Source organism: Entelurus aequoreus, linkage group LG16 (assembly GCF_033978785.1).
Source record: "Entelurus aequoreus isolate RoL-2023_Sb linkage group LG16, RoL_Eaeq_v1.1, whole genome shotgun sequence".
Classification (NCBI taxonomy): Eukaryota; Metazoa; Chordata; class Actinopteri; order Syngnathiformes; family Syngnathidae; genus Entelurus; species Entelurus aequoreus.
The window spans coordinates 50,234,745-50,262,530 of NC_084746.1; the positions used below are offsets into that span (position 1 = coordinate 50,234,745).

Below are 27,786 nucleotides of genomic sequence, written 5' to 3' on the forward strand. Positions count from 1 at the left end.
ACATTTTTTTTTTTAGATATTTCTCAAAAGTTTCTCGTGCGCACGAGATAGTTTCTCGTGATAAAACCTCTTTCTTGTTTGGAAGATACACACAATTGTAACTGTTATTTCTTCTTGCACATAATAAATATGTACAACGTGTTTGGATGTGTTCATTTCGACGTAATATTTTAAAATTTACACATCCCATATTTACACACGCGTATTTTACTAGAATGCCCTTATGAGCATTACATATATCAAAATCAAGTACCTACTGTACTGTTTACTTGTTGAAATACCCTTTTTAGAACAAATATCTACCCAAATGGCCACTTTGTTGCTGCCAAAAATTGATTTCAAGTAATATTTTGATATTGACACATCTCTGCATATTCTACTAGAATACTCTTATTAGCATTACATATACTGTTTATAAATCAAGTACCTACTGTATTGTCTAGTTGTAGAAATACGCTTTTTAGAACAAATATCTACCCAAATGGCCACTTTGCTGCTGCCAAAAATTTATTCCAGATAATATCAACAATATTAACAAAATGTCAAAGCATTTCTCTAAAAACCAATAATATAGTTTCTCGTGCGCACGTTGATGTGATAAAACCTCTTTCTTGTTTGGAAGATACACACAATTGTAACTGTTATTTCTTCTTGCACATAATAAATATGTACAACGTGTTTGGATGTGTTCATTTATGTAAAATTGTCATTAAATGTAATATTGCCTAACAAAAAGTGATTTGACGTAATATTTTGATATTTACACATCCCATATTTACACACGCATATTTTACTAGAATACCCTTACGAGCATTACATATATCAAAATCAAGTACCTACTGTATTGTTTACTTGTTGAAATACCCTTTTTAGAACAAATATCTACCCAAATGGCCACTTTGTTGCTGACAAAAATTGATTTCAGATAATATCAACAATTTTAACAAAATGTCAAAGCATTTCGCTAAAAACCAATAATATAGTTTCTCGTGCGCACGTTGATGTGATAAAACCTCTTTCTTGTTTGGAAGATACACACAATTGTAACTGTTATTTCTTCTTGCACATAATAAATATGTACAACGTGTTTGGATGTGTTCATTTATGTAAAATTGTCATTAAATGTAATATTGCCTGACAAAAAGTGATTCGACGTAATATTTACACAAGCGTATTTTACTAGAATGCCCTTATGAGCATTACATATATCAAAATCAAGTACCTACTGTACTGTTTACTTGTAGAAATACCCTTTTTAGAACAAATATCTACCCAAATGGCCACTTTGTTGCTGCCAAAAATTGATTCCAGATAATATCAACAATTTTAACAAAATGTCAAAGCATTTCTCTAAAAAACAATAATATAGTTTCTCGTGCGCACGTTGATGTGATAAAACCTCTTTCTTGTTCGGAAGATACACACAATTGTAACTGTTATTTCTTCTTGCACATAATAAATATGTACAACGTGTTTGGATGTGTTCATTTATGTAAAATTGTCATTAAATGTAATATTGCCTAACAAAAAGTGTGTTGACGTAATATTTTGATATTTACACATCCCATATTTACACACGCAAATTTTACTAGAATACCCTTACGAGCATTACATATATCAAAATCAAGTACCTACTGTACTGTTTACTTGTTGAAATACCCTTTTTAGAACAAATATCTACCCAAAATGGCCACTTTGCTGCTGCCAAAAATTGATTTCAAGTAATATTTTGATATTGACACATCTTATCTCTGTATATTCTACTAGAATACTCTTATTAGTATTACATATACTGTATATAAATCAAGTACCTACTGTACTGTTTACTTGTAGAAATACGCTTTTTAGAACAAATATCTACCCAAATGGCCACTTTGTTGCTGCCAAAAATTGATTCCAGATAATATTAACAATTATAACAAAATGTCAAAGCATTTCTCTAAAAAGCAAAAATATAGTTTGTCGTGCGCACGAGAAACTTTTGCGTGCGCACGAGATAGTTTCTTGTGCGCACGAGATACATATCTAAAAAAAAATATGAATTTTTTTTTTTTTTTAATAAAAAATAATAATTCCCCCATGTCCCTTTAGGGGCTCCGTAGAAAGCAAACACTGTGAGTGGATCTTTAAGAAGTAGAGAAGGAAGTGAAATAAATCATCATAGTATGATCATTGAGAGCCTTTAGACAAGCTGGAATTGAATATATTTTATACCGAATAAAAAAAATATTTTCATTTGTAGTCCAATGGTCTAAAAGAGTATTTTATTAGTATTGGTCTAGATTTCAGGAGGTTATGTATTACTTTGTTTTTTCTGTTTGTTTGTTAACAACATAACTCACAAATTTTGATTAAACGTTCAGGAAATGTAAAAAAAAAAAACGGAAAAGAAAAGTTTAGGTGTGATTAGGGATGATACTCGAAACCGGTTTTCCCGGTTGTTTGATAAGAAAAGAACCGAGTCCTCGGACTCGAATCCCTTTTTGAGAACCGGTAGCCGTTATCGAGACCACTATAGTAAAGGAAAAGAGTTGATTCTTTATTCGAATCCCGTCCCGACCAGAAATGCTCCGTGGGACATCACAATAAATGACGTCACGTAGCTCAGTCATTAGGCGCAGATAGCGAAAGCAGGAAAATAATGGACGGGAAAAAGCGCTCCAAGGTGTAATAAAGTTCAAAACAAAAGCTATAATCCATCGAATAACTTTACTGAGAGATTTTAGCAGGGTAAAACACATGACCAACACTTTTACGACCAACCGGAAACATAGCAACCAGGCTAGCAACGCACCTCCTTTACGGCAGCTGTCGCAACGTTCTTAAAACAACCGCAGCACATACATATATATACAACATATCTCCCTTTTTGAACTTTTGTTTTTCTTTCCTTGTAAACAAAACAAAATCACACTGTAGATGTGTTGTCTGTCTAATTATAAATAATGCAGACGAGGCGTGTTGGCTGAGTTCTTGACGTTTACTTTCACAGCGTGGCAACATGCAACACTTTTCGGGGCTACCGCGCATGCTCGTAACTCCCGTTGCATGCTGGGTAGTGTAGTTGTTATATTCTCTAGCTCATAACATTTTTCCCCCATAAAGAAATAATGTTAACTCAATAAAGTGTATTTCTTTTTTTAGCTTTAACTTTTCATTTTTTAGCATTGTAACCACATTTGCAAATAACTTTTCTCTTCGTAGAATGTTCTTTCAATAAAGAAATAAAGTGCAAAAATGTCAAAACATCATAACAAACAGTTATGTTCCAATAGCAGCAGAAGTGCACTTTTTGGAGAGCTGTATTATTTTCAGTTTTGTGCCCAAGGGACTGATTTTATTTAACACTCTATTATTATTTATACACATATAGTGATCACAGAGACAGGTTGTTTTTGTGTTACTGTATATATTTGTTTCTCTGAAAAATCCCACTTAATATACTTTGGGTAACAACAGTCAATATTTATTTATTTTATTTTATTTTTTTAGGTGGGTAACAGTCAATATTTATTTATTTATTAGATTTAATTTTTTTATTATATAATAAAAGTGAGCTTTTGTTAAACCAAATATTGTGTGTTTTTTTCCATATACAACAACCTATCTGGACTCGATAAGAGAATTGATAAGGAATCGGTTCAAGAGGATTCAATAATAGGCTCAAACTCGATAATTCCTTATCAAACATCATCCCTAGGTGTGATACGGATCTTTTATCCTACATTACCTTAGGTCAGTTCTTCTCAAATAGTGGGGTGCGTGTTACCCTAGGGAATATGCTTTATCAGTATCATGCAGTATCATGCTTCAAACCCTGCTTTGAAAAGCTGTGCACTACAATCCTGACTTCCTCATTTTAATTGAAAAAAAAATATATATATACATATTTTTTTGTAATTAAAGTACCAGTAGAGTGGAAAATCAAGTTGCCTCTATATTGAAGCTCTTATCATATATGTCTGATTTATGACTCAAAAAAACTTCCAAAGTTTGCGAATAAATAGATATGGAAATAGTACAAATCTCACACAGATTCCCGACCTATTTCGAGAGATAATGTCACGTGATCCGTCATGTTAGAAATAGCAACCGCAGATCCCTTCCCCATCAACAACAATTCTAATCAAGCAGACGTCGTGAGAGCAAACAGCGATTACTTTGGGAGAAATTATGATCCAATTATGAGAACTGTGTTATGATCCCTAACACAAGGGGGATGAGTAATACATTTTAGAAGGCGAGCGCTAAACGGATGCAGCTTTATTGAAACACTAAGGCGTCAACAGCATTGCGAGGTGCCAAACATTCAAACTAACCATTTCAAACCGTAATAATACAAAAACTTACTGTAATATTTCCCCTCTCGCTGTGACGCTCCCATAAATCTGTTTAGGTAAAGATTCAATCACAATCCTCATGAAGGGTTAAAAAAAAAAAGTATTTTTCACCATCCACGGCCACATTTGTCTGCTAGCAGGTGAGCGATGCATGAAGTATCATCTAGTATTTACTTCTAGCAAGTTTGAGATAAAGCAGGAGCAGTTTAGTGCAGTGCAAACTAGCATTAGCTCACTGCTATCAATGCGCCGCTAAAATAGGCTGTCTGCGTTGGCGCTTGAAGTAACAATATCACTCATATGTGAATTATATTTATATAGCGCTTTTATATAGAGCAGGGATGTCAAACTCAAATACAGAGTGGGCCAAAATTTAAAACTGAACAAAGCCGCGGGCCAAGGTTGAACAAATTAACCTTTAGTTATATGTATATTTATATATATATATATATTTATAGTGTATATAGTATATAATATATTCATAGTGTATATAATATATTTATAGTGTATATAGTATATAATATGTATATTTATAGTGACATGCAAAATCGAGTTTCAAATAATAATAATAACTAGAGCGCAATTTTGAGTTTTGGGGTTCGGTTTTTTTTTTAGATCGCAATTTCCACCAGTCCCGATGTGTGTGAAAAGTTTGGTGAGTTTTGAACTATTTTAAGGGGGTCAAATTACAGCTCAAAGAGGCAAAAATGAGTGTTTTTAGTCATTTGTTAAGTTGAAGGGGAAATTGCCAACTTTCTGTTGGTTTTTGCCCGAGGATGTTAAATTATGAAATGTAGGTCTAAGTCAGACCTACATAGAGGTTTTTGTTTCATGTCTCTACGAACTTCCTAGTGGGAGTTACAGGCAGTTTGTTTTTGTTTTTTCCTAGGGGGCGCTAGAGCGCAATTTTGATTTTTGGGGTTTGTTTTTTTCATTAGATGGCAATTTTCGCAGGTGCTGATGTGTGTGTCAAATTTGGTGAGTTTTGAAGCATGTTAAGTGGGTCAAATTAGAGTTTTTTGTGGCGGCGGAATAATAATAATAATAATAATAAACCTTACAATAGCAATAGTGTCCTTTGTCCATGTACAAAGGACTCCCTGTGGGAGTCTTTTATACAGGGTACATGCAGACCCTAATAATTAAAAAATATCAATGGCATATCAAATACAATTTAAATAAAAATTGAATGCCTCTTTTCTATTTGCAGCCTTCTGAGGTAAATATCAACATTAACTTTTTCCACAGGCTAATACATTTGAAAATAAAATAACAATGAATAAACCAACCATTCTGGACTTTAAACTGCTCAGTTTGCAACACACTGATCTAATCTGATGTGCCATCTTTTCTTGGATGCTAGTTCATTCATGTCGGGGCTCAGGCTTTGAGCTGAGGCAACCTTCATTATCCAACGAAGGTGTTCATCAGTCATTATATCTCATAGTCCACCCGGACCAAAGTCTTGGGGGCGTGCCTTAAAGGCACTGCCTTTAACATCCTCTACGAGCTGTCGTCATGTCCGCTTTACATCCATTCTAACCACGTGCCGGCCCAGTCACAAGATACTGTATGTGCGGCTTCTGTACGCACGCACACGTGAATGCAAGGCATACTTGATCAACAGCGATACAGGTTACACTGAGGGTGGACGTATAAACAACTTTAACACTGTTAGAAATACACACCACAATGTGAATCCACACCAAACAAGAATGACAAACATTTCGGGAGAACATCCGCACCGTAACACAACATAAACACAACAGAAGAAATACCCAGAACCCTTTGCAGCACTAACTCTTCCGTGACGCTACAAAATACACCCCCGCTACCACCAACCCCCTCCCCACACACACACACCTTGTAGCGTTTGTGTTTGTCATTCTTGTTTGGTGTGGGTTCACAGTGTGGCGTATATTTCTAACAGTGTTAAAGTTGTTTATACGGACACCCTCAGTGTAACCTGTATCGCTGTTGATAAAGTATGCGTTGCATTCACTTGTGTGTGCGTGCAGAAGTCGCACATATTACGTGACTGGGCCAGCACTCGTTGGACTGGATGAAAAGCAGACGTGAAGATTTTCGGGAGGGGCACGGAAATTTGGGAGTCTCCCGGGAGGATTGGCAAGTATGAGAATTAGCGGTGAATGCGGTGTTACCACGGCACCGCCGCTGTATATAATCGGCGGGCCAGCTCTAGTGTTAATTTGATATCGCCTCAAGGGCCAAGTGAAATTTGACACCCATGATCTAGAGCAGGGGTCACCAACCTTTTTGAAACCAAGAGGTACTTCTTGGGTAGTGATTAATGCGAAGGGCTACCAGTTTGATACACACTTAAATAAATTGCCAGAAATAGCCAATTTGCTCAATTTACCTTTAACTCTATGTTATTATTAATAATTAATGATATTTACACTTAATTGAACGGTTTAAAAGAGGACAAAAACACGGAAAAAAATGACAATTAAATTTTGAAACATAGTTTATCTTCAATTTCGACTCTTTAAAATTCAAAATTCAACCGAAAAAAAGAAGAGAAAAACTAGCTAATTCGAATCTTTTTGAAAAAAAAAATAAAAAAATTTATGGGACATCATTAGTAATTTTTCCTGATTAAGATTAATTATAGAATTTTGATGACATGTTTTAAATAGGTTAAAATCCAATCTGCACTTTGTTAGAATATATAACAAATTGGACCAAGCTATATTTCTAACAAAGACAAATCATTATTTCTTCTAGATTTTCCACAACAACATTTTTTAAATAAATTCAAAAGACTTTGAAATAAGATTTAAATTTGATTCTACAGATTTTCTAGATTTGCCAGAATATTTTTTTTGAAATTTAATCATAATAAGTTTGAAGAAATATTTCACAAATATTCTTCGTCGAAAAAACAGAAGCTAAAATGAATAATTAAATTAAAATGTATTTATTATTCTTTACAATAAAAAAAATAAATTTACTTGAACATTGATTTAAATTGTCCGGAAAGAAGGAATTTAAAAGGTAAAAAGGTATATGTGTTTTAAAAATCCTAAAATCATTTTTAAGGTTGTATTTTTTCTCTAAAATTGTCTTTCTGAAAGTTATAAGAAGCAAAGTAAAAAAAAAAAGAATTTATTTAAACAAGTGAAGACCAAGTCTTTAAAATATTTTCTTGGATTTCCAAATTCTATTTGAGTTTTGTCTCTCTTAGAATTAAAAATGTCGGGCAAAGCGAGACCAGCTTGCTAGTAAATAAATACAATTTAAAAAATAGAGGCAGCTCACTGGTAAGTGCTGCTATTTGAGCTATTTTTAGAACAGGCCAGCGGGCTACTCATCTGGTCCTTACGGGCTACCTGGTGCCCGTGGGCACCGCGTTGGTGACCCCTGATATAGAGACTCAAAGCACTTAACATAGTTAAACCCATTATCTACATCTTTAAGCTACATTTAAACCAGTGTTAGTGGCACTGGGAGCGGGTGTTTATTTTTTTCTGTTTACTTTTTGTTTTTTGTGGTTCTCCTTCTGGGAGTGGGGAGTGCTCATGTATGCTTACTACTAGTGCGTTCCTTGGTTTTAGTTTTTGTTTATTTTCCATAACACTTTACTGTATTTGTATATGTGGGTGTGTGCGTATATATATGCACTATATTGGGGCGGTATAGCTCAGTTGGTAGAGTGGCCGTGCCAGCAACTTGAGGGTTCCAGGTTCGATCCCCGCTTCCGCCATCGTAATCACTGCCGTCGTGTCCTTGGGCAAGACACCTTACCCACCTGCTCCCAGTGCCACCCACACTGGTTTAAATGTAGCTTCGATATTGGGTTTCACTATGTAAAGCGCTTTGAGTCACTAGAGAAAAAGCACTATATAAATATAATTCACTTCACTTATTGCCAAAAGTATTTGGCCGCCTGCCTTTACTCACATATGAACTTGAAGTGCCATCCCATGGAATTGTCCAAAAATGTTTTGGTATCCTGGAGCATTCAAAGTTCCTTTCACTGGAACTAAGGGGCCAAGCCCAACTCCTGAAAAAACAACCCCACACCATAATTCCTCCTCCACCAAATTCCACACTTGGCGCAATGCAATAGCGTTCTCCTGGCAACCTCCAAACCCAGACCGGTCCATCAGATTGGCAGATGGAAAAGCGTGACTCATCAGTCCAGAGATAACGTCTCCACTGCTCTAGAGTCCAGTGGCGACGTGCTTTACACCACTGCATCACACCCTTTGCATTGGCTTAGATGCAGCTGCTCGGCCATGGAAACCCATTCCATGAAGCTCTCTGCGTACTGTACGTGGGCTAATTGGAAGGTCACATGAAGTTTGGAGCTCTGTAGCAACTGACTGTGCAGAAAGTCTTTGCACTCTACGCTTCAGCATCCGCCGACCCCTCTCTGTCAGTTTTACGTGGCCTACTAATCAAAAAGGTTAACCAACGAACGAGATTTCTCTACAGAATCTCCTCTCTGGTCAACAAAAGCACCTTGAGGATTCTGGCGGGAACTCTCGTTCAACCCTTTTTCCATTACGCATGCACCTCCTGGTACCCTAGCACCTCCAAAACCCTCAAATCTAAACTCCAAACATCTCAGAACAAGCTAGTCAGGTTACTTCTAGACCTCCACCCCAGATCCCACCTCACTCCTACCCACTTCTCTAAAGTGGGCTGGCTCAAGGTGGAGGACAGAGTTAAACAACTTGCACTGAGCCTAGTCTATAAAATCCGCTACACCTCCCTGATACCGAAGTACATGTCAAACTACTTCCTTAACGTAAATGACCGCCATAACCACAACACCAGGGGGAGCTCCACTAACCACGTTAAACCCAGATTCCGAACTAACAAAGGTCTTAACTCATTCTCTTTCTATGCCACATCAATGTGGAATGCGCTCCCAACAGGTATAAAAGAAAGGGCATCTCTATCCTCCTTCAAAACCGCAATAAAAGTTCACCTCCAGGCAGCTACAACCCTAAACTAACACCCTCCCCGGATTGCTAATAATCAAATGTAAACAATCAAATGCAGATACTTTTTCTTATGCCTTCTGATCTCTCTCTCTCTCTCTCTCTCTCTCTCTCTCTCTCTCTGTCCACTACTTGATGTCCATATCCCCCCCCCGCCCCCCTCCACACCCCTGATTGTAAATAATGTAAATAATTCAATGTGATTATCTTGTGTGATGACTGTATTATGATGATAGTATATATGCTAGTGTATATCTGTATCATGAATCAATTTAAGTGGACCCCGACTTAAACAAGTTGAAAAACTTATTCGGGTGTTACCATTTAGTGGTCAATTGTACGGAATATGTACTTCACTGTGCAACCTACTAATAAAAGTCTCAATCAATCAATCAATACCACTTGGTGGCTGAGTTGCTGTTGTTCCCAAACTCTTCACTTTTCTTATAATAAAGTCGACTTTGGAATATTTAGGAGCGAGGAAATTTAACGACTGGATTTGTTGCACAGGTAGCATCCTATGACAGTTCCACGCTGGAAATCACTGAAAGCGGCCCATTCTTTCACAAAGGTTTGTAGAAACATTCTCCATGCCTAAGTGCTCGATTTTATACACCGAACCAAGTGATTAGGACACCTGATTCTCATCATTTGGATGGGTGGCCAAAAAGTATATATCAAATGATGATATATACTTTTTTTTCTCCACTAATTGTTAAGATTAGTCTCATTGAAATGTGTCTTCTTGTTGTCTCCTTCCCCCAGGTTGTTTGTGGTGTTGCGTGGACATTTGCATTGCCAACATTTCAATGTATACTGCTGTATATGTGTTGTAAAAATGGAAAATCCTAAATAAATCTTAAATGAATAAAAAAAAGTGTACACATAAACCAGATGTTAACTGATAAAAAATGAAGAACTTTTTAGTTCCACTTGTGCACTGCAAAAAGTCGGTGTTCTAAAACAAGAAAAAAAAATACAAAAATGAGGGGTATTTTATTTGAACTAAGCAAAATTATCTGCCAATAGAACAAGAACATTCAGCTTGTCAAGACTTTCCAAAACAAGTCAAATTAGCTAACCTCAATGAACCCAAAAATACCTTAAAATAAGTATATTCTCACTAATAACAAGTGCACTTTTCTTGGTAGAAAAAAAAAAGAGACCTTTTTGCTCAATATGTTGAAAAATATTCTTAAATGAAGTAAATGCTAGTGCCATTATCTTGACATAATGATACGCGCTCGGCATTACATTTCTTGAAACCAGCAAACTTATACTAAAAACTAGGGATGTCCGATAATGGCTTTTTGCCGATATTCCGATATTGTCCAACTCTTTAATTACCGATACCGATATCAACCGATACCGATATCAACCGATATATGCAGTCGTGGAATTAACACATTATTATGCCTAATTTGGACAACCAGGTATGGTGAAGATAAGGTACTTTTTTTAAAAATTAGTAAAATAAGATAAATTAAAAACATTTTCTTGAATAAAAAAGAAAGTACAACAATATAAAAACAGTTACATAGAAACTAGTAATGAATGAAAATGAGTAAAATTAACTGTTAAAGGTTAGTACTATTAGTGGACCAGCAGCACGCACAATCATGTGTGCTTACGGACTGTATCCCTTGCAGACTGTATTGATATATATTGATATATAATGTAGGAACCAGAATATTGATAACAGAAAGAAATGGGGGGAGGGAGGTTTTTTAGGTTGGTGCACTAATTGTAAGTGTATCTTGTGTTTTTTATGTGGATTTAATAAAAAAAACAAAAAAAAACAAAAAAAACCCGATACCGATAATAAAAAAAACGATACCGATAATTTCCGATATTACATTTTAACGCATAAGTGTATCTTGTGTTTTTTATGTTGATTTAATTAAAAAAAACAAAACAAAAAACGATACCGATAATAAAAAAAACGATACCGATAATTTCCGATATTACATTTTAACGCATAAGTGTATCTTGTGTTTTTTATGTTGATTTAATAAAAAAAACAACAACAAAAAAACGATACCGATAATTAAAAAAACGATACCGATAATTTCCGATATTACATTTTAACGCATATATACATCCCTACTAAAAACTAATTTATTTTTCTTAATGGAAAGGCATCAAGGCAAGCGCTTGTTACTCTCGGGGTCTCCTAGCCGCTCAGGCAAATCATATGGTCTAAAAATGCATTTTTCCATGGATAACATGACATCATCGCGCCAAGTATGTGCTCTTTCATTCAATTAGTGCGCATATATACAGCCCGGCCAAAAAAAAATGTATTGTACTTTTGAAGAATTCATCTGAATGTGCATGAACTATTTCTGTTCAAAATAGTTAGAAATGTCACATGTTAAATGTTTCAATATTAACTGTCAGTTTACTGTACTGTGCCAACTGTACTACTACGTGAGTACGTATTTTCTGTTGTTTCATTGAAAATAAAACAGCAAAGGGCTGTCATCCCTTTTAATTTTGAGACAAAATTGTGTCAAAGTCATGATTTGCTTTTTTCATGCTTGAAATAAGAAATGATTACTTTAAAAAAGTAGTTTTATACTTGTGAGTGTTGATGACACAGCTTTGCAACAGTTGATGTTCTAGTTTCAAGCATGTTTTACTTAGGTCTTAAAATCTCAGCAACAAGCTGTAATATCTTACTGAGATCATTTAGGACCAAAACCCTTAAAACAAGTAAAACACTCCAACATAAAATCTGCTTAGTGAGAAGAATGATCTTTTAAGACAGAAAATAAGCAAATATCACCCTTATTTGAGATATTTAATCTTACTTAGATGTCATTTTTTGCAGTGTAGATAGAAGGGTTGTAAAAGGGAAATAAAAGGGAGGTGGGCACTGACCTCTGCTCTTAAAACCAGGGGCCCGTGGTACCTATTGAGTCTGGCAGCTCCCCTGCTCCCACCCTGGCTGTGGGGCTCCACGCCTCGCTTCTGTCCTACACGCCACTCCAGCTCATCCCTCTGACCGGACTGTGAGTGAGGGGGGACGTAGGGGCGGGGAGGTGAAAGAGGGGATGTGTTTTGACAGGAGGACAAAATGGTTTTGTGGACAAACGGGACAAGAGGACAACATACCGGGTAAGAAAGAAAGAACGCAAGCAGGAAAAAAGAAAAAAAGACAAAATTGTGAATGGGCGATGAATACAAGCAGGAGGAGGGTGGTTTGGTGGCGGACTGACGGACGTGAAACAACTACAAATATTTTGTGGGGAAACGACAAAAAACTAGAGCAGAAAGAAGAGTGCAAAGAGGAAGACCAACTTAAAGATGACGGCATACGACAGAGATGAGAAGACAACCAGAATGAGGATGAAAAAAATGATGGGCTGAAACATCTGCAAAAAGTGGGAGGAGGTGGGGAACACAGGGTGGGGGTGTGTGGGGGTTTGGGAGGGGGTAGAAAGAATGCAAAAGACTTGTTATGAAGCGCATGCGATGACGGACACATGAGTCCAAAGCAAACCAGCTGAGCGATAAACCATGGCAAAAAGGTGCGGAGCGACAGCGAGCACGCTAAACTGTGATCGAGGAAAAAGTCAGCAGTTGCACCCGAAAAAGTTGGCTTCAAATTCGGCAAGATTTTGGGTCAGTCTTCAATCTGGACCGGTGTCGCATTCATTAACGTAAATAACAGCTAAACCCAGTTCTACCGTCTTATAACAATCAGCAAAACTTCACTTCTTAATCAAACTTCATCATGTTAGAATAATTGTATCTAAGTTGTCACGAAACTTTGTGTTACATTGAGTTCAGCTCGCCGGGCGAGAAGACAAAAGCTGTCTTTGATCCTACCAAGAAGAAGGCTTGTGAAACTCCACTGTGTAGGATGGGAAGCGACATGAAGGTGTTCAGTTTCTTTCATGTATTGTAATCAACAGAAAGATATTGTCTTGACCCGAGATCTACGAAGCGAAGAGGAAGCAGGACCCGACGCTTCTTTGAACTGTTTTAATTGAAGGCGACGGCTGTTTACGACCCCCGTCCCTTAGAAACAGCTGTTGCCATGTAATCAGGGAACGTCCAAATAAAAGAGGAGGCGTACAATCTTTCGCCACGGCGTGGTGAGACTGTGCAAAGAGTACACTCCAGACGTCTCTCCTCAATTGAGCTAAATTTAATTCTGTCTCTGTTTGCGACCAGTGCCGCATTCATTAACGTAAATAACAGTTAAACCCAGTTCTACCGTCTTATAACAATCAGCAAAACTTCACTTCTTAATCAAACTTCATCATGTTAGAATAATTGTATCTAAGTTGTCACGAAACTTTGTGTTACATTGAGTTCAGCTCGCCGGGCGAGAAGACAAAAGCTGTCTTTGATCCTACCAAGAAGAAGGCTTGTGAAACTCCACTGTGTAGGATGGGAAGCGACATGAAGGTGTTCAGTTTCTTTCATGTATTGTAATCAACAGAAAGATATTGTCTTGACCCGAGATCTACGAAGCGAAGAGGAAGCAGGACCAGACGCTTCTTTGAACTGTTTTACGACCTTTTCTTTGAACTGTTTTAATCAAAGGCGACGGCTGTTTACGACCCCCGTCCCTTAGAAACAGCTGTTGCCATGTAATCAGGGGAAAGTTCAAATAAAAGAGGAGGCGTACAATCTTTCGCCAGAGACTGTAGAAGAGTACAGTCCAGACGTCTCTCCTCAACTGAGCCAGATTTAATTCTGTCTCTGTTTAATTCCTTGCTTCTTGTCTTGTTTAATAGATGTCATCAGTGTTTGAACCTGACACACCAAAAATGCAGAAATCGTATTTGTTTTCTCATTTTGCCGGTTGAGAACTGCGCCCCACTTCAGAATAAAAAATGGTACAGTTCCTTCGCCATACATCATCCCCTTTGAACCAGGAAGTGTCCTACTAACATACAGTATGGATCACCTCCACGATTATTTTCATTATTTTATTGTTATTCATTTTTAGAGCTTGGAGGAGGTCTTATCCCTCTACTGGACGACTGAAGGCCTTAAACGTTATCCACCCAGCTCCACCAGGCCTGCAGGAAGAAGAGGAGGAGAAGGCAGCAGGAGGCAGGGAATGAAGGTAGCTTCCCTTTTAGGCCAAGGTGGAGAACGTTCTGGAATACTCACTGAGCTTGCAGACATTGCCTTCATCATGCAAATCTGCGTTTTGATTGTCGACAGCACAACGTGACGTCGGTCTCCTTGGCAACATACAAACTTAACAGCGAAGCCATTGAGAGCCATCCATCATGCAGTCACGACAAGAGAAGCTTGCATCGAGGGGCCAAGTGGGAGGAGCTAATGTTACTGGGTGCGTCTGCAGGCGGCGAGTGCAGGTGGCAAAAGCAAGGTGGCGCTCTGCAAGCAGCATGGAGATGTAGATGGCAATGTGGCGGCGGCGGGAAGTGATGGTCAGTAGGGGGGCAAAGGGCGGCGTTGGTGGTGGTGGTGGTAGAGCTGGGTGGTTCCCAAACAAACGTCACTCCGAACACGACTCTGCTAAAGTCTGAAGCTAACTGGGCCAATTCCCACCAAGCAGGACAGTACGGTTCTGCTCGCCACGGTGCTCATTTTACGGCGGTTACGTGCGAGTGTGTGTCGCAGGAGGCCCGACACGTTGCAGGGAAAGACCACTTGTATGTCCCAACTGATTACGCAACAGGAAAAGCTCTTTAAGAGTTCTGACGAAGAGAGTAAGTCACGTTTTTGACATTTATTGGTGTCGTTCATTATTAGCAGTACCATGCTACTATGATACGACAGCGGAACCTCGATTTACACACGTAATGGGTTCTCGAACAAGGTTCATGAATAGAAAAGTGTGTATAGTGAAGCAAATGTATCCATAGGAAACAATGTAAACATGAATATTAAAGGGGGACTGCACTTTTTGGGGAATTTCGCCTATCGTTCGCAATCATAATGAAAGACATGTCGACGGATGTTGTTGTTTTTTTAATGCATTCTATGTATTAAATACACTACCGTTCAAAAATTTGGGGTCACCCAAACAATTTTGTGGAATAGCCTTCATTTCTAAGAACAAGAATAGACTGTCGCGTTTCAGATGAAAGTTCTCTTTTTCTGGCCATTTTGAGCGTTTAATTGACCCCACAAATGTGATGCTCCAGAAACTCAATCTGCTGAAAGGAAGGTCCGTTTTGTAGCTTCTGTAACGAGCTAAAGTGTTTTCAGATGTGTGAACATGATTGCACAAGGGTTTTCTAATCATCAATTAGCCTTCTGAGCCAATGAGCAAACACATTGTACCATTAGAACACTGGAGTGATAGTTGCTGGAAATGGGCCTCTATACACCTATGTAGATATTGCACCAAAAAGCAGACATTTGCAGCTAGAATAGTCATTTACCACATTAGCTATGTATAGAGTGTATTTCTTTAAAGTTAAGACTAGTTTAAAGTTATCTTCATTGAAAAATAAGGACATTTTAATGTGACCCCAAACTTTTGAACGGTAGTGTAAATGCAATCAAAATTCCGCTTACAATGGAGCCTATAGGAGCCGCTCTATTCTGCCTTTAGAGCCCCTAAAAAAAACATCCAAATACATCCATTAGGGTTTTATATACATTATGTAAGTATATAGGTAATGTAGGAGCGAGCACATTTTTAATAAAATTTAATATTTACGTATTTTGATCATTTTAAGCAATTTAAAAAACGCATCACGTCTGTTTTTTTTTCTTCTTCATCAGTGATTTCTGCTCATTGCAGACTTAACGTGAGCCAAAAAACATAATAAAATATCACTTACTTTTAGAGATGTCCGATAATGGCTTTTTTGCCAATATCCGATATTCCGATATTGTCCAACTCTTAATTACCGATACCGATATATACAGTCGTGGAGTTAACACATTATTATGCCTAATTTTGTTGTGATGCCCCGCTGGATGCACTAAACCAGGGGTCACCAATGCGGTGCCCGCGGGCACCAGGTAGCCCGTAAGGACCAGATGAGTAGCCCGCTGGCCTGTTCTAAAAATAGCTCAAATAGCAGCACTTACCAGTGAGCTGCCTCTATTTTTTAAATTTTATTTATTTACTAGCAAGCTGGTCTCGCTTTGCCCGACATTTTTAATTCTAAGAGAGACAAAACTCAAATAGAATTTGAAAATTCAAGAAAATATTTTAAAGACTTGGTCTTCACTTGTTTAAATAAATTTAATTTTTAATTTTTTTTACTATGCTTCTTATAGAAAGACAATTTTAGAGAAAAAATACAACCTTAAAAATGATTTTAGGATTTTTAAACATATATACCTTTTTACCTTTTAAATTCCTTCCTCTTTTTTCCTGACAATTTAAATCAATGTTCAAGTAAATTTATTTTTTTTATTGTAAAGAATAATAAATACATTTTAATTTAATTCTTCATTTTAGCTTCTGTTTTTTTGACAAAGAATATTTGTGATATATTTCTTCAAACTTATTATGATTAAAATTTAAAAAAAATATTCTGGCAAATCTAGAAAATCTGTAGAATCAAATTTAAATCTTCTTTCAAAGTCTTTTGAATTTATTTTAAAATTTTTGTTCTGGAAAATCTAGAAGAAATAATGATTTGTCTTTGTTAGAAATATAGCTTGGTCCAATTTGATATATATTCTAACAAAGTGTAGATTGGATTTTAACTTATTTAAAACATGTAATCAAAATTCAAAAATTAATCTTAATCAGGAAAAATTACTAATGACGTTCCATAAATTCTTTTTTTAATTTTTTCAAAAAGATTCGAATTAGCTAGTTTTTCTCTTCTTTTTTTCGGTTGAATTTTGAATTTTAAAGAGTCGAAATTAAAGATAAACTATGTTTCAAAATTTCATTGTCATTTCTTTCGTGTTTTCTCCTCTTTTAAACCGTTCAATTAAGTGTAAATATCATTAACTATTAATAATAACATAGAGTTAAAGGTAAATTGAGCAAATTGGCTATTTCTGGCAATTTATTTAAGTGTGTATCAAACTGGTAGCCCTTCGCATTAATCAGTACCCAAGAAGTAGCTCTTGGTTTCAAAAAGGTTGGTGACCCCTGCATTAAACAATGTAACAAGGTTTTCCAAAATAAATCAAGAAAAATTATGGAAAAAAATGCCAACACGGCACTGCCATATTTATTATTGAAGTCACAAAGTGCATTATTTTTTTTAACATGCCTCAAAACAGCAGCTTGGAATTTGGGACATGCTCTCCCTGAGAGAGCATGAGGAGGTTGAGGTGGGCGGGGTTGTGGGGGGGGGGGTTTGGTAAGGGGTAGCGGGGGGGTGTATATTGTAGCGTCCCGGAAGAGTTAGTGCTGCAAGGGGTTCCGGGTATTTGTTCTGTTGTGTTTATGTTGTGTTACGGTGCGGATGTTCTCCCGAAATGTGTTTGTCATTCTTGTTTGGTGTGGGTTCACAGTGTGGCGCATATTTGTAACAGTGTTAAAGTTGTTTATACGGCCACCCTCAGTGTGACCTGTATGGCTGTTGATCAAGCATGCCTTGCATTCACTTGTGTGTGTGAAAAGCCGTAGATATTATGTGATTGGGCCGGCACGCAAAGGCAGTGCCTTTAAGGTTTATTGGCGCTCTCCCTACGTCCGTGTACACAGCGGCGTTTTAAAAAGTCATAAATTTTACTTTTTGAAACCGATACGCATAATTTCCGATATTACATTTTGAAGCATTTATCGGCCGATAATATCAGCAGTCCAATATTATCGGACATCCGTACTTACTTTGCAATGTCTGCTGTCATTAGGATGCCGACGGCTAAGATGTTCATATATTCCAGTTTAGATGAAGAAACAGGGTGGGGCGGGGTGAGGAACAAGCGCTTTTAGTGTTGTCCTCTCCAGTTCCAGGTCAAAAATGGGTGACAAAGTGTCCCAACTTGTCAGATTATATACTCAGCCATCTATTTTTTCAGGTGAGAGACATGATTTATGGTCTAGAACCGGCCTGGGCAATTATTTTGACTCGGGGGCCACATTTAGAGAAAAAAATGAGTCTGGGGGCCGGGTATATCTATTTTTAGGGACAATAATACAAAACCTCACAATAATGTCTGATTGAATGCTAAAAACGTTATGACAGACCACCTTAAAAAACGCAATGGAATGTTACATTTTTCTATGAGCGATAAAACACTGAATATTGACAAAATATGAATGTCACACCCCCTTTCGATCGACATGTTTTACAATCAAGTGAAACGCAACAAAAATGCAACAAACAGTGAAGTATGAACGCGAAGGGTACAAAATAAACCCACCTACAATCTGATACATCTGATATATCACTAAGCTTTAGAACTTTGTTGTGAAAATCTCCTTCCGCGTCTGTGGAAACGCTTCCCGCCCACACTGCTTGGTGCCTCGTCTGAGCTGCTGTGACGTAGATGACCATAGTAACCCCTTAGATGACCATAGTAACTAATTAGATTACCATAGTAACTGGTATATCATCCAAAAGTGCAGATTCCTACCATTGAAATACTTTGTATAGTAGTGAAGTGAAGTGAATTACATTTATATAGCGCTTTTTCTCAAGTGACTCAAAGCGCTTTACATTGTGAAACCCAATATCTAAGTTACATTCAAACCAGTGTGGGTGGCACTGGGAGCAGGTGGGTAAAGTGTCTTGCCCAAGGACACAACGGCAGTGACTAGGATGGCAGAAGCGGGGATCGAACCTGCAACCCTCAAGTTGCTGGCACGGCCGCTCTACCAACCGAGCTATACCGCCCCCAACCGAGCTATACCGCTCGTAGAAGACTTACGGTCATTAGAAAACATGACTGCACATCATAATGGCAGCTACACTTTCCATCTTAAAGATGTAAAAAAAATATTTGGGAACGTCCGGCGGGCCAGATTGAAAAGCTTAATGGGCCGCATGTGGACCCCGGGCCTTAATTTGCCCCAGTCTGGTCTAGAATAAACTTACATGGAGCAAGGAAGCGAGGAGCAGCAGACCACTGGATGATGTAAACATCGGCACACTCGGAAGTGATCACGGCACCGCTATAAATAGTTTGTCTGTGTTAGCGTCACTAATACTTGGTTAATATTTAAGTCACGAAATGTAAATGGAGTATTGTTGGCGCTTTTTGAATGGTTATTTATCTGATTTTATGGGCGGAATAATGGAGCTCCCATTGGCTCTGTTGTAAGCGGACTTTTATTTACGTTTATTTAATATTTAGAATGCATATTAAAAAAATTCCATCTGTCCTCATATCTTTCATAATGATTGTGAATGATAGGCAAAATTCCCCAAAAAGTGCAGTTCCCGTTTAAGGTTTCAGCCTCAGCAAAAGTCCATTTTGATCAAAAGTTTGAACACTTTGAAGACAATATAAAGCGCTATACAGTACTATATATAGAACAAACATAACAAGGGGGTGATGGATTAACTTTCTATTTGATCACAAAGCCAAAACAACAACGACTATCTGAACTGTCCCACTCTCTATGCAGCCACACTGTCACTAGCCCTGTGGTGCACTCACGGTTTGAAATAACCAAATATTTTCAGTGATCAGTGGAAAAAAGGGGGATGAAGAGGGAGTGGGCAGTGTTGACTCAAGATTGAATTCAAAGTCTCCCTACTAACCCACCAGTGCCTCCATGGAAATGCCCCCCTTTACCTCAAAGAACTACTCACCCCCAAATCCTCCACATGACACCTCCGCTCCGGACAGGCTAACCTCTTCCGACCTTCGAGGACAAAGCTACGAACAACGTAGTCTGTGGAACGCTCTCCCTGACCACCTGAGGGCACCACAGACTGTGGATGCTTTTAAAAAAAGCTTAAAAACCCTTCTTTTTAAAAAAAGCCTTTTTTTTTTTTTAGATATATGCATACTGGTTCTAGCTATTTGGCTGTTGTAGTTTTTATTTTTAATATTTTTTATTATCTTTTTATTTGTATTTTTTTAATACACCGTAGCACTTTGAGGTTGTTTACTCAATGTCAAGTGCTTTTTTACAAATAAAATGTATTATTATTATTATTATTATTATTGACAACGTTGTAGATACTTCCTAAATGTTTCAAACCACACATCGCTTTTCCATTGCTGTCTTCTGACTTAAATTGAGCTAGCATAAGAGGGTTAAAAAAAAGCACACAAAGTAGCAATCAGCTCTGTAGCCAACAACAGCACTGCTCAGCAGACAGAGATAAGCCCACCTACAATGAATGTGCTGTCGGGCACAAAATGGGTTGATGAGACGTTCATACCACAAAGCATATTTGTATTTTGTCTGTGGTTCTTATATCGAAAAGTCTGTATAATGAGGGGTAGGTAAATCGAGGTTCCACTGTATTTACATAGACACGTCTATCCCACAAGTCTAATCAGGATCCAAGTCCTACCGTGCTAAACCGAACAGAACTGTACCGCTTGGTGAAAACGTGACTTAGTCTTAGTTTAATGCCAATTAAGAAAGTTGGGCTGTATTCAACTTCCTGTCTAAAGTGATACAGTGTTTCCGATGGTACTTTATAACCCGAGTTAACGAGGAATGCAAACCACAGAAAAGCGCTGAGATCTGACTTATTCGGGTCTTTAAGGGGCTACTAAAGTGTGCACATTAAGGCAGCTTTAGGTCACATGATAAAATTACCTGGAAGTCCGTCACCAGGTCTCTCCCGAAAGTGCCGATGGGAGAATCTCGAGACATGGAGGTGACGGTGGACAGGAAGCTGCTGGACTCGGTCAGGTTCGGCATCGGGGAGAGGTCATCCGTCCTTTCCCGAAGTCCTTCCCCGACGTGTTCCAGCTTCTCCACAAAGATGTGCAGCTCAGTTCGGAAAGCCTTCATACGCGTGTTGATTGTGTCCAGGACTTGGGGGTCCGCAGCTCCTCTGTGCGGACTTTCCACCGTCGTCACGACTAGCTCGCCGTCCAGGATCAGACTGTCTGTGTCGGTAATCAGGCGGTCCACAGACTTCCCGAGTCTGTCAGCTTCCCGCTTCACGTTGGCGAAGGACTCCCGCTCTTCTCGGGGGCGGTTGGCCAGTTCTGCGGCACTGAGCTCAACGCCATCAGAAGGTCGGACACTTCCAAACCCTGACGTGGTGGTGGTTTTCTCAAAGAGGTCTTCAGAGTCGCTCTCCCCTCCTATAGGGCCTTCTCTCTTTGGCTGGAGGAGAAGGAGGCGTCCTGCCTCCTCGTCTTCGGCGGCCTCGCGACGGCCTGCGTCGCTGTCCACGTCGCTGTCTCGAGGGCTGCCGGTTCTCAGGCCCAGGTGTGCTGCCAGGTCACAGCGCTGGACGTTGGACAGAAGGACCCGGTTCTCATACTGCAGCTTCATCACCTTTCCACTCAGCTCGTTGATCTGCATCCTGGCGGATTTCAGCTCTTCCATCATCATCCCTCCGTTGGAGCCGTTGCCTGTTTTAAAGAGTCCTCCATCACTGCCATCCTCGCTGGCTGATCCGCTATTGGGCCCGAACTTGAAGCGGTTGAGCTCGGAGGTGAGCTGCCTGTTGTGGTCCTCGATCTCGGAGATGGAGCGACGCAGCAGCTCCGCTTCCTCCTCCACAAACTGGAGGTGGCGTCGGAGCTCGCCGGCAGACTCTAGCACGTCGCCGCCGTAGGGCGACGAAGGCATGCTGGAGAAGGGCTCCCGGCCGAAGCAGTCCCGCTCGTACTGACAGCGGATGTCCTCGTTCTCCGCCCGCAGGCTGCGGTTCTCCACCTCCAGCTCCACGATCTTCCTCCCCAGGATGTTGGCCTCTTCTTCCACCAGTTTGAGGCGCAGTCGCAGCTCGGCCTCCCGCGTGGAGTGAGGGCCGCCGCTGGAGCACTCGACCAGAGGGAGCGGACTGTCCACGTCGCCGTAAACCGACTTGTACTTCTGCAGCTCCTGCTCCAGTTCATCCTTCTCCCGGCCCAGCTTGGCCATCTTTTTACGCATCAGGCTCGACTCTTCTTTGGAGAACTGGAGCTGACACCTGAGGTCAGCACTGTCTTCCTAGTGGACAGAAACAGAATGACTGTGTTACTGAAGTCCTAATAATATGTGACCCGTGCTGGCAAAATGAGTCGGAATGCGCACAAGCTAATTTTGAGCTACAGGCAAATAAGTGAACATTTTTTATTTTGGTTGAAATTGAGATTTTCACAAAAATGAGTCCATAAAGCCACAATCTAGCGATCCCAATCATCGAAATAGCAAGAAAACATCTTAAATCGCCTTTATTTGAAGGTTTTGTACGAGGTACACCACCGTTCAAAAGTTTGGGGTCACATTGAAATGTACTTATTTTCAATGAAGATAACTTTAAACTAGTCTTAACTCTAAAGAAATACACTCTATACATTGCTAATGTGGTAAATGACTATTCTAGCTTTTGGTGCAATATCTACATAGGTGTATAGAGGCCCATTTCCAGCAACTATCACTCCAGTGTTCTAATGGTACAATGTGTTTGCTCATTGGCTCAGAAGGCTAATTGATGATTAGAAAACCCTTGTGCAATCATGTTCACACATCTGAAAACAGTTTAGCTCGTTACAGAAGCTACAAAACTGACCTTCCTTTGAGCAGATTGAGTTTCTGGAGCATCACATTTGTGGGGTCAATTAAACGCTCAAAATGGCCAGAAAAAGAGAACTTTCATCTGAAACTCGACAGTCTATTCTTGTTCTTAGAAATGAAGGCTATTCCACTAAATTGTTTGGGTGACCCCAAACTTTTGAACGGTAGTGTATGTCTTCAGAAATTAGTCCTTTGTGTTAAAATTCAGTGTTTTCAACGCTCACTCGCGGCAATAAGGGGGAATCCCCCTAGCCATATTTGGTATCATTGTGACGCCAAGTTTACCTACTTTCTAAAAATGAGCATGGAATTCCCGATGACGCCATTCTGAACCAATACAATTCGAGTTTTTAAACCTGTCCCGACGTAAACAAATCCGGCCTGTTGCTAAGGGTCGCTGTGAGGCGTACCCTCATTGGTTGAATCACCCCGCGCGGTGCATTGTGGTATCATGGCTGCGCCCTGATGAAAAACAACACAGTAATTCGAGCGGAATATTTGGTGAAAAAAAGGTAATTTTCAAACATTTAATTATTATTTTTGTGGATAAATTAGACTGTTTTACATTCCGTAATGGATTTAGAAGGTGGAGAGGGTACACAGTGCGCTAAATTCACTGCAGTCGGCGAATCTTCTTAGTGCTGCTGGTCAGGAATATTACGGACAGCTGACAAACTGACCAGTGAACAAAAAAACTGTGACATAACAGTGTTGACATTTTTGTACATAACCGTTTTCAATAGAGTTGAATATATATTTTTCCTTTAGACATGGGATTTGACTTTAATTGTACCAATTTTGGTGTTGCTACAAGGACTTTTAAGGTATGGTTGCTATGGAGTTTTGTTTTGGAACATTCTGTTCTGGAACAGTCAACTTTAAGCTGTTTTTTCTCAAAACGGACCCTCAAACTTGGTCGACTTCAATCGGATGTAACTCGGTCATTTTCTGTCCGATTCCAACAAACCGTATATCATTTTGAAGGTCTTTAGATGGAGAATGTGGAAATAACAATAAGTCAGTTTTTAAAATTTCCTCATTGTGACTCATTTTGCCAGCACAGGTCACATAGGACATTCATAAAAACTATTATCTACCTGGTTAGTGGATTTCTTGTCCTTAAAGGAGATCCCTCGTCGCTTTGGTGCAGTCTGTAAGTGACCAAAGCAAATAATTAGGACATTTATTAACAAACTGAAGGGAGTGAACATAACAAGCTGCTCGGGAGAGGAAGTATGCCGAAGATTACAATCAATAATCCCATAAAGGGAGACATGAATGGGACGGCAGAAGAGCATTAATCCTTGATGGGGTTCTTACATAACGTAAACATTTCCGCCATCAAGTCAAAGTCTGATGATGGAAGAAAGCATTTCATGTATTTAAGACTGGATATCAGATGACGTTGATGATGATGATTTGAGTCTTCATAGCTGGATAACAATGTCAAGACAACGTGAACGGGAAGTAAGGAGGAACATAATTACAACAGTTATTTCAAGGTTCTGACAACAGGTTATATTGTGTACTGAATTATTATGATGAATTTAAGTTACTAGGAACTGCACACTGCAATAAGTCAGTGTTCAAAAACAAGAAAATTGATTCATCAGTCCAGAGAAGGCGTCTCCACTGCCCTAGAGTCCAGTGGCGATGTCCTTTACACCACTGCATCCCACGCTTTGCATTGGACTTGGTGATGTATGGCTGTATGGCTTAGATCAGTGGTTCTTAACCTGGGTTCGATCGAACCCTAGGGGTTCGGTGAGTCGGCCTCAGGGGTTCGGCGGCGGTCAAAACACACCCAACTCATCGTGTAAATACAAACTTCTCCCAATCGGCGTATTACAGATACGGCAACAGCTGACTGATTTGCAGGTGTGTCATTTGTTGTGAGTTTATGCACTGTGTTGGTTTTGTTGTTTGAACAAGGTGAACAAGAAAAAAATAAAATAAATTAGGGGTGTTTTACTTGAACTAAGCAAAATTATCTGCCAATAGAACAAGAACATTCGGCTTGTCAAGACTTTCCAAAACAAGTAAAATTAGCTAACTTCAATGAACCCAAAAATACCTTAAAATAAGTATATTCTCACTAATAACAACTGCACTTTTCTTGGTAGAAAAAAAAAGAGACCTTTTTACTTAATATGTTGAAAAATATTCTTAAATTAAGTAAATGCTAGTGCCATCATCTTGACATAATGATATGCGCTCGGCATTACATTTCTTGAAACCAGCAAACTTACACTAAAAACTAGTTTATTTTTCTTAATGGAAAGGCAACAAGGCAAGCGCTTGTTACTCTCGGGGTGTCCTAGGCAAATCATGTGGTCTAAAAATGCATTTTTCCATGGATAACATGACATCATCGCGCCAAGTGCGTGCTCTTTCAGTCAATTAGTGCACATATATACAGCCCGGCCCCCGGCCAAAAAAAAATGTAATTGTATTTTTGAAGAATTTACCTGAATGTGCATGAACTATTTCTGTTCAAAATAGTTAGAAATGTTAAATGTTTAAATATTAACTGTCAGTTTACTGTACTGTGCCAACTGTACTATTATATGAGTACGTGTTTTCTATTGTTTCATTGAAAATAAAACAGCAAAGTCCATTTGGCTGTCATCTGTTTTAATTATGAGACACAATTGTGTCAAAGTCATGATTTTTTTTGTCATGCTTGAAATAAGAAATGATTACTTTAAAAAAGTAGTTTTATACTTGTGAGTGTTGATGACACAGCTTTGCAACACTTGATATTCTAGTTTCAAGCATGTTTTACTCAATATAGCTCATCAAATCTCAGCAACAAGCTGTGATATCTTACTGAGATCATTTAGGACCAAAACACTTAAAACAAGTAAAACACTAACATAAAATCTGCTTAGTGAGAAGAATGATCGTATCAGACAGAAAATAAGCAAATATCACCCTTATTTGAGATATTTCTTCTTACTTAGATTTCAGTTTTTGCAGTGCAGAAAAACAAACAAATTTCTTTCTGTAATATTCAAGTTTTTTTAATAGTTTTTTATTACAGGTCATATTATTAGGGTCCGCATGTACCCTGTACAAAGGACTCCCACAGGGAGTCTTTTGTACAGGGTACAAAGGAACCTATTGAATTTGTAATGTTTATTATTATTATTCCGCCGCCACAAAAAACGCTAATTTGACCCACTTAACATGCTTCAAAACTCACCAAATTTGACACACACATCAGGACCTGCGAAAATTTCCATAAAATCAAAAAACCAAACCCCAAAAATCAAAATTTCGCTCTAGCGCCCCCTAGGAAAAAACAAAAACAAACTGCCTGTAACTCCCACTAGGAAGGTCGTAGAGACATGAAACAAAAACCTGTATGTAGGTCTCACTTAGACCTACAATTCATAATGACACATCCTCGGGCAAAAACCAACAGGAAGTTGGCAATTTCCCATTTAAGACAAAAATGTACTAAAAACACTCATTTTTGCCTCTTTGACCTCTAATTTGACCCCCTTAAAATACTTCAAAACTCACCAAAATTCTTACACACATCGGGACTGGTGGAAATTGCGATCTAAAAAAAAACGAACCCCAAAACTCTAAATTGCGCTCTAGCGCAATTTTTGAATAAAACAGAGACAAAACTGCTTTTTAGAGGAAAACTCAGACAAAACTGCTTGTAACTTCCGGTAGGAACGTCTTAGAGACATGAAACCTCTATGTAGGTCTCACCTAGACCTACATTTCTTAGATTGACATCCTTCAGCAAAAATCAACAGGAAGTTTGCTATCTCTCCTTCAAAACTAAATTTTTGTTAAAACCGGTCACCAAACATCAAACATTAACAACTCCGAGCGCGTTTGTCGTTTCGGCTTCAAACTGCTACAGGAGAGAGATTGAACCCTTCTGATTAAAAGTTGTGGACGGCGTTTTGATACGTGCTACCGTTTTGATTGTACGTGCCTTCAAAGACCCGCAGCACTAAAGCTGCTCCGCTGCTGTTGTTTTAAGATGGCTGCTTAAAAGCAGAAAGCACCAGCGTGAGCACAGAATGCAGAGAAGGTAGGCACACTACACAAAAGTATCTAACTCCCAGTATGAATATCGTAGAGACACGGAACAAAAACCTCTATGTAGGTCTCACTCAGGACTACCACTGGACAAAAGTATTGGGACACCTAGGACTAGCACCTGTCAAAATGCGGACCCGACCAACGCTGCTTGCAGCTTTAATACTTATTCATAGTATTTAATATGGATGAAACACATTTCAATCCACTTGCAGTCAGCTTTGGTTAAGGTATTAGTTTACAATTACAATTAGAATATGATGCATCGCATATTTCCCGTTTTGTCATTACATCATGTCCAAAAAGTAGTAGGAAGAAGCAGAGCGTATGTATTCCTACCTCTTTCTGTTGTTTCTAAAACATTTGTATGTACTCAATCTGTAACACAATACAGTGGATAAATAAATAATAGGTAAACAAATTAATAAAAAGGTTGTCATAAATAAGTAGTTAAGTAAGTTGTGATTCACCTAATGAGATGAATAAGATGATCTAATTTTTTTCAGCTAAAAGTGCAATGAGCATAAAAGTTTGATAGGCTCCAGCCCTCCCGCGACCTCAAGGGGGACAAGGTAGAAAGTGGATGGATGGATGGGTTTACAGTTACATTATCTTCTTTATGAGATAGGCTCCAGCACCCCCCGCGACCCCGTAAGGAACAAAGCGGTAGAAAATGGATGGATGGGTAGTATTACCAGCTAATGAATGCATGGAATAACTTGTAGCAAAGTACAGAGGTATGGTCCACATGGTTCACCTCCTCCCATCCTTCCTCTCTGCTTATTGCCTTCTTCACCAGCAAGACTTTTCAATAAAAGGTAAAGGTTATGTTAAATGTTGATTTATC

At 38.8% G+C, this 27,786-nt stretch overlaps 1 protein-coding gene across 8 annotated transcripts in view; it reads right to left on the reverse strand.

The window, feature by feature from the left end:
- LOC133631145 (microtubule cross-linking factor 1-like) overlaps window positions 1-27,786 on the reverse strand; it is a 132,642-nt gene that overhangs the window by 39,724 nt on the left and 65,132 nt on the right. For 5 of the 8 annotated variants that reach the window (XR_009821404.1, XR_009821405.1, XM_062023244.1 and 2 more), the window contains exons 4-6: window positions 23,972-24,025; window positions 20,955-22,307; window positions 12,197-12,325 (exon numbers count right to left, since the gene is read on the reverse strand). Coding sequence is in view for 6 of the 8 variants with exons in the window: in XM_062023244.1 (XP_061879228.1) it covers window positions 12,197-12,325; window positions 20,955-22,307; window positions 23,972-24,025 (1,536 nt within the window). In the remaining 2 variants the exon portion in view is untranslated. The remainder of the gene's footprint in view (window positions 1-12,196; window positions 12,326-20,954; window positions 22,308-23,971; window positions 24,026-27,786) is intronic. The other 3 variants (XM_062023239.1, XM_062023241.1, XM_062023243.1) reach the window with 3 other exon arrangements.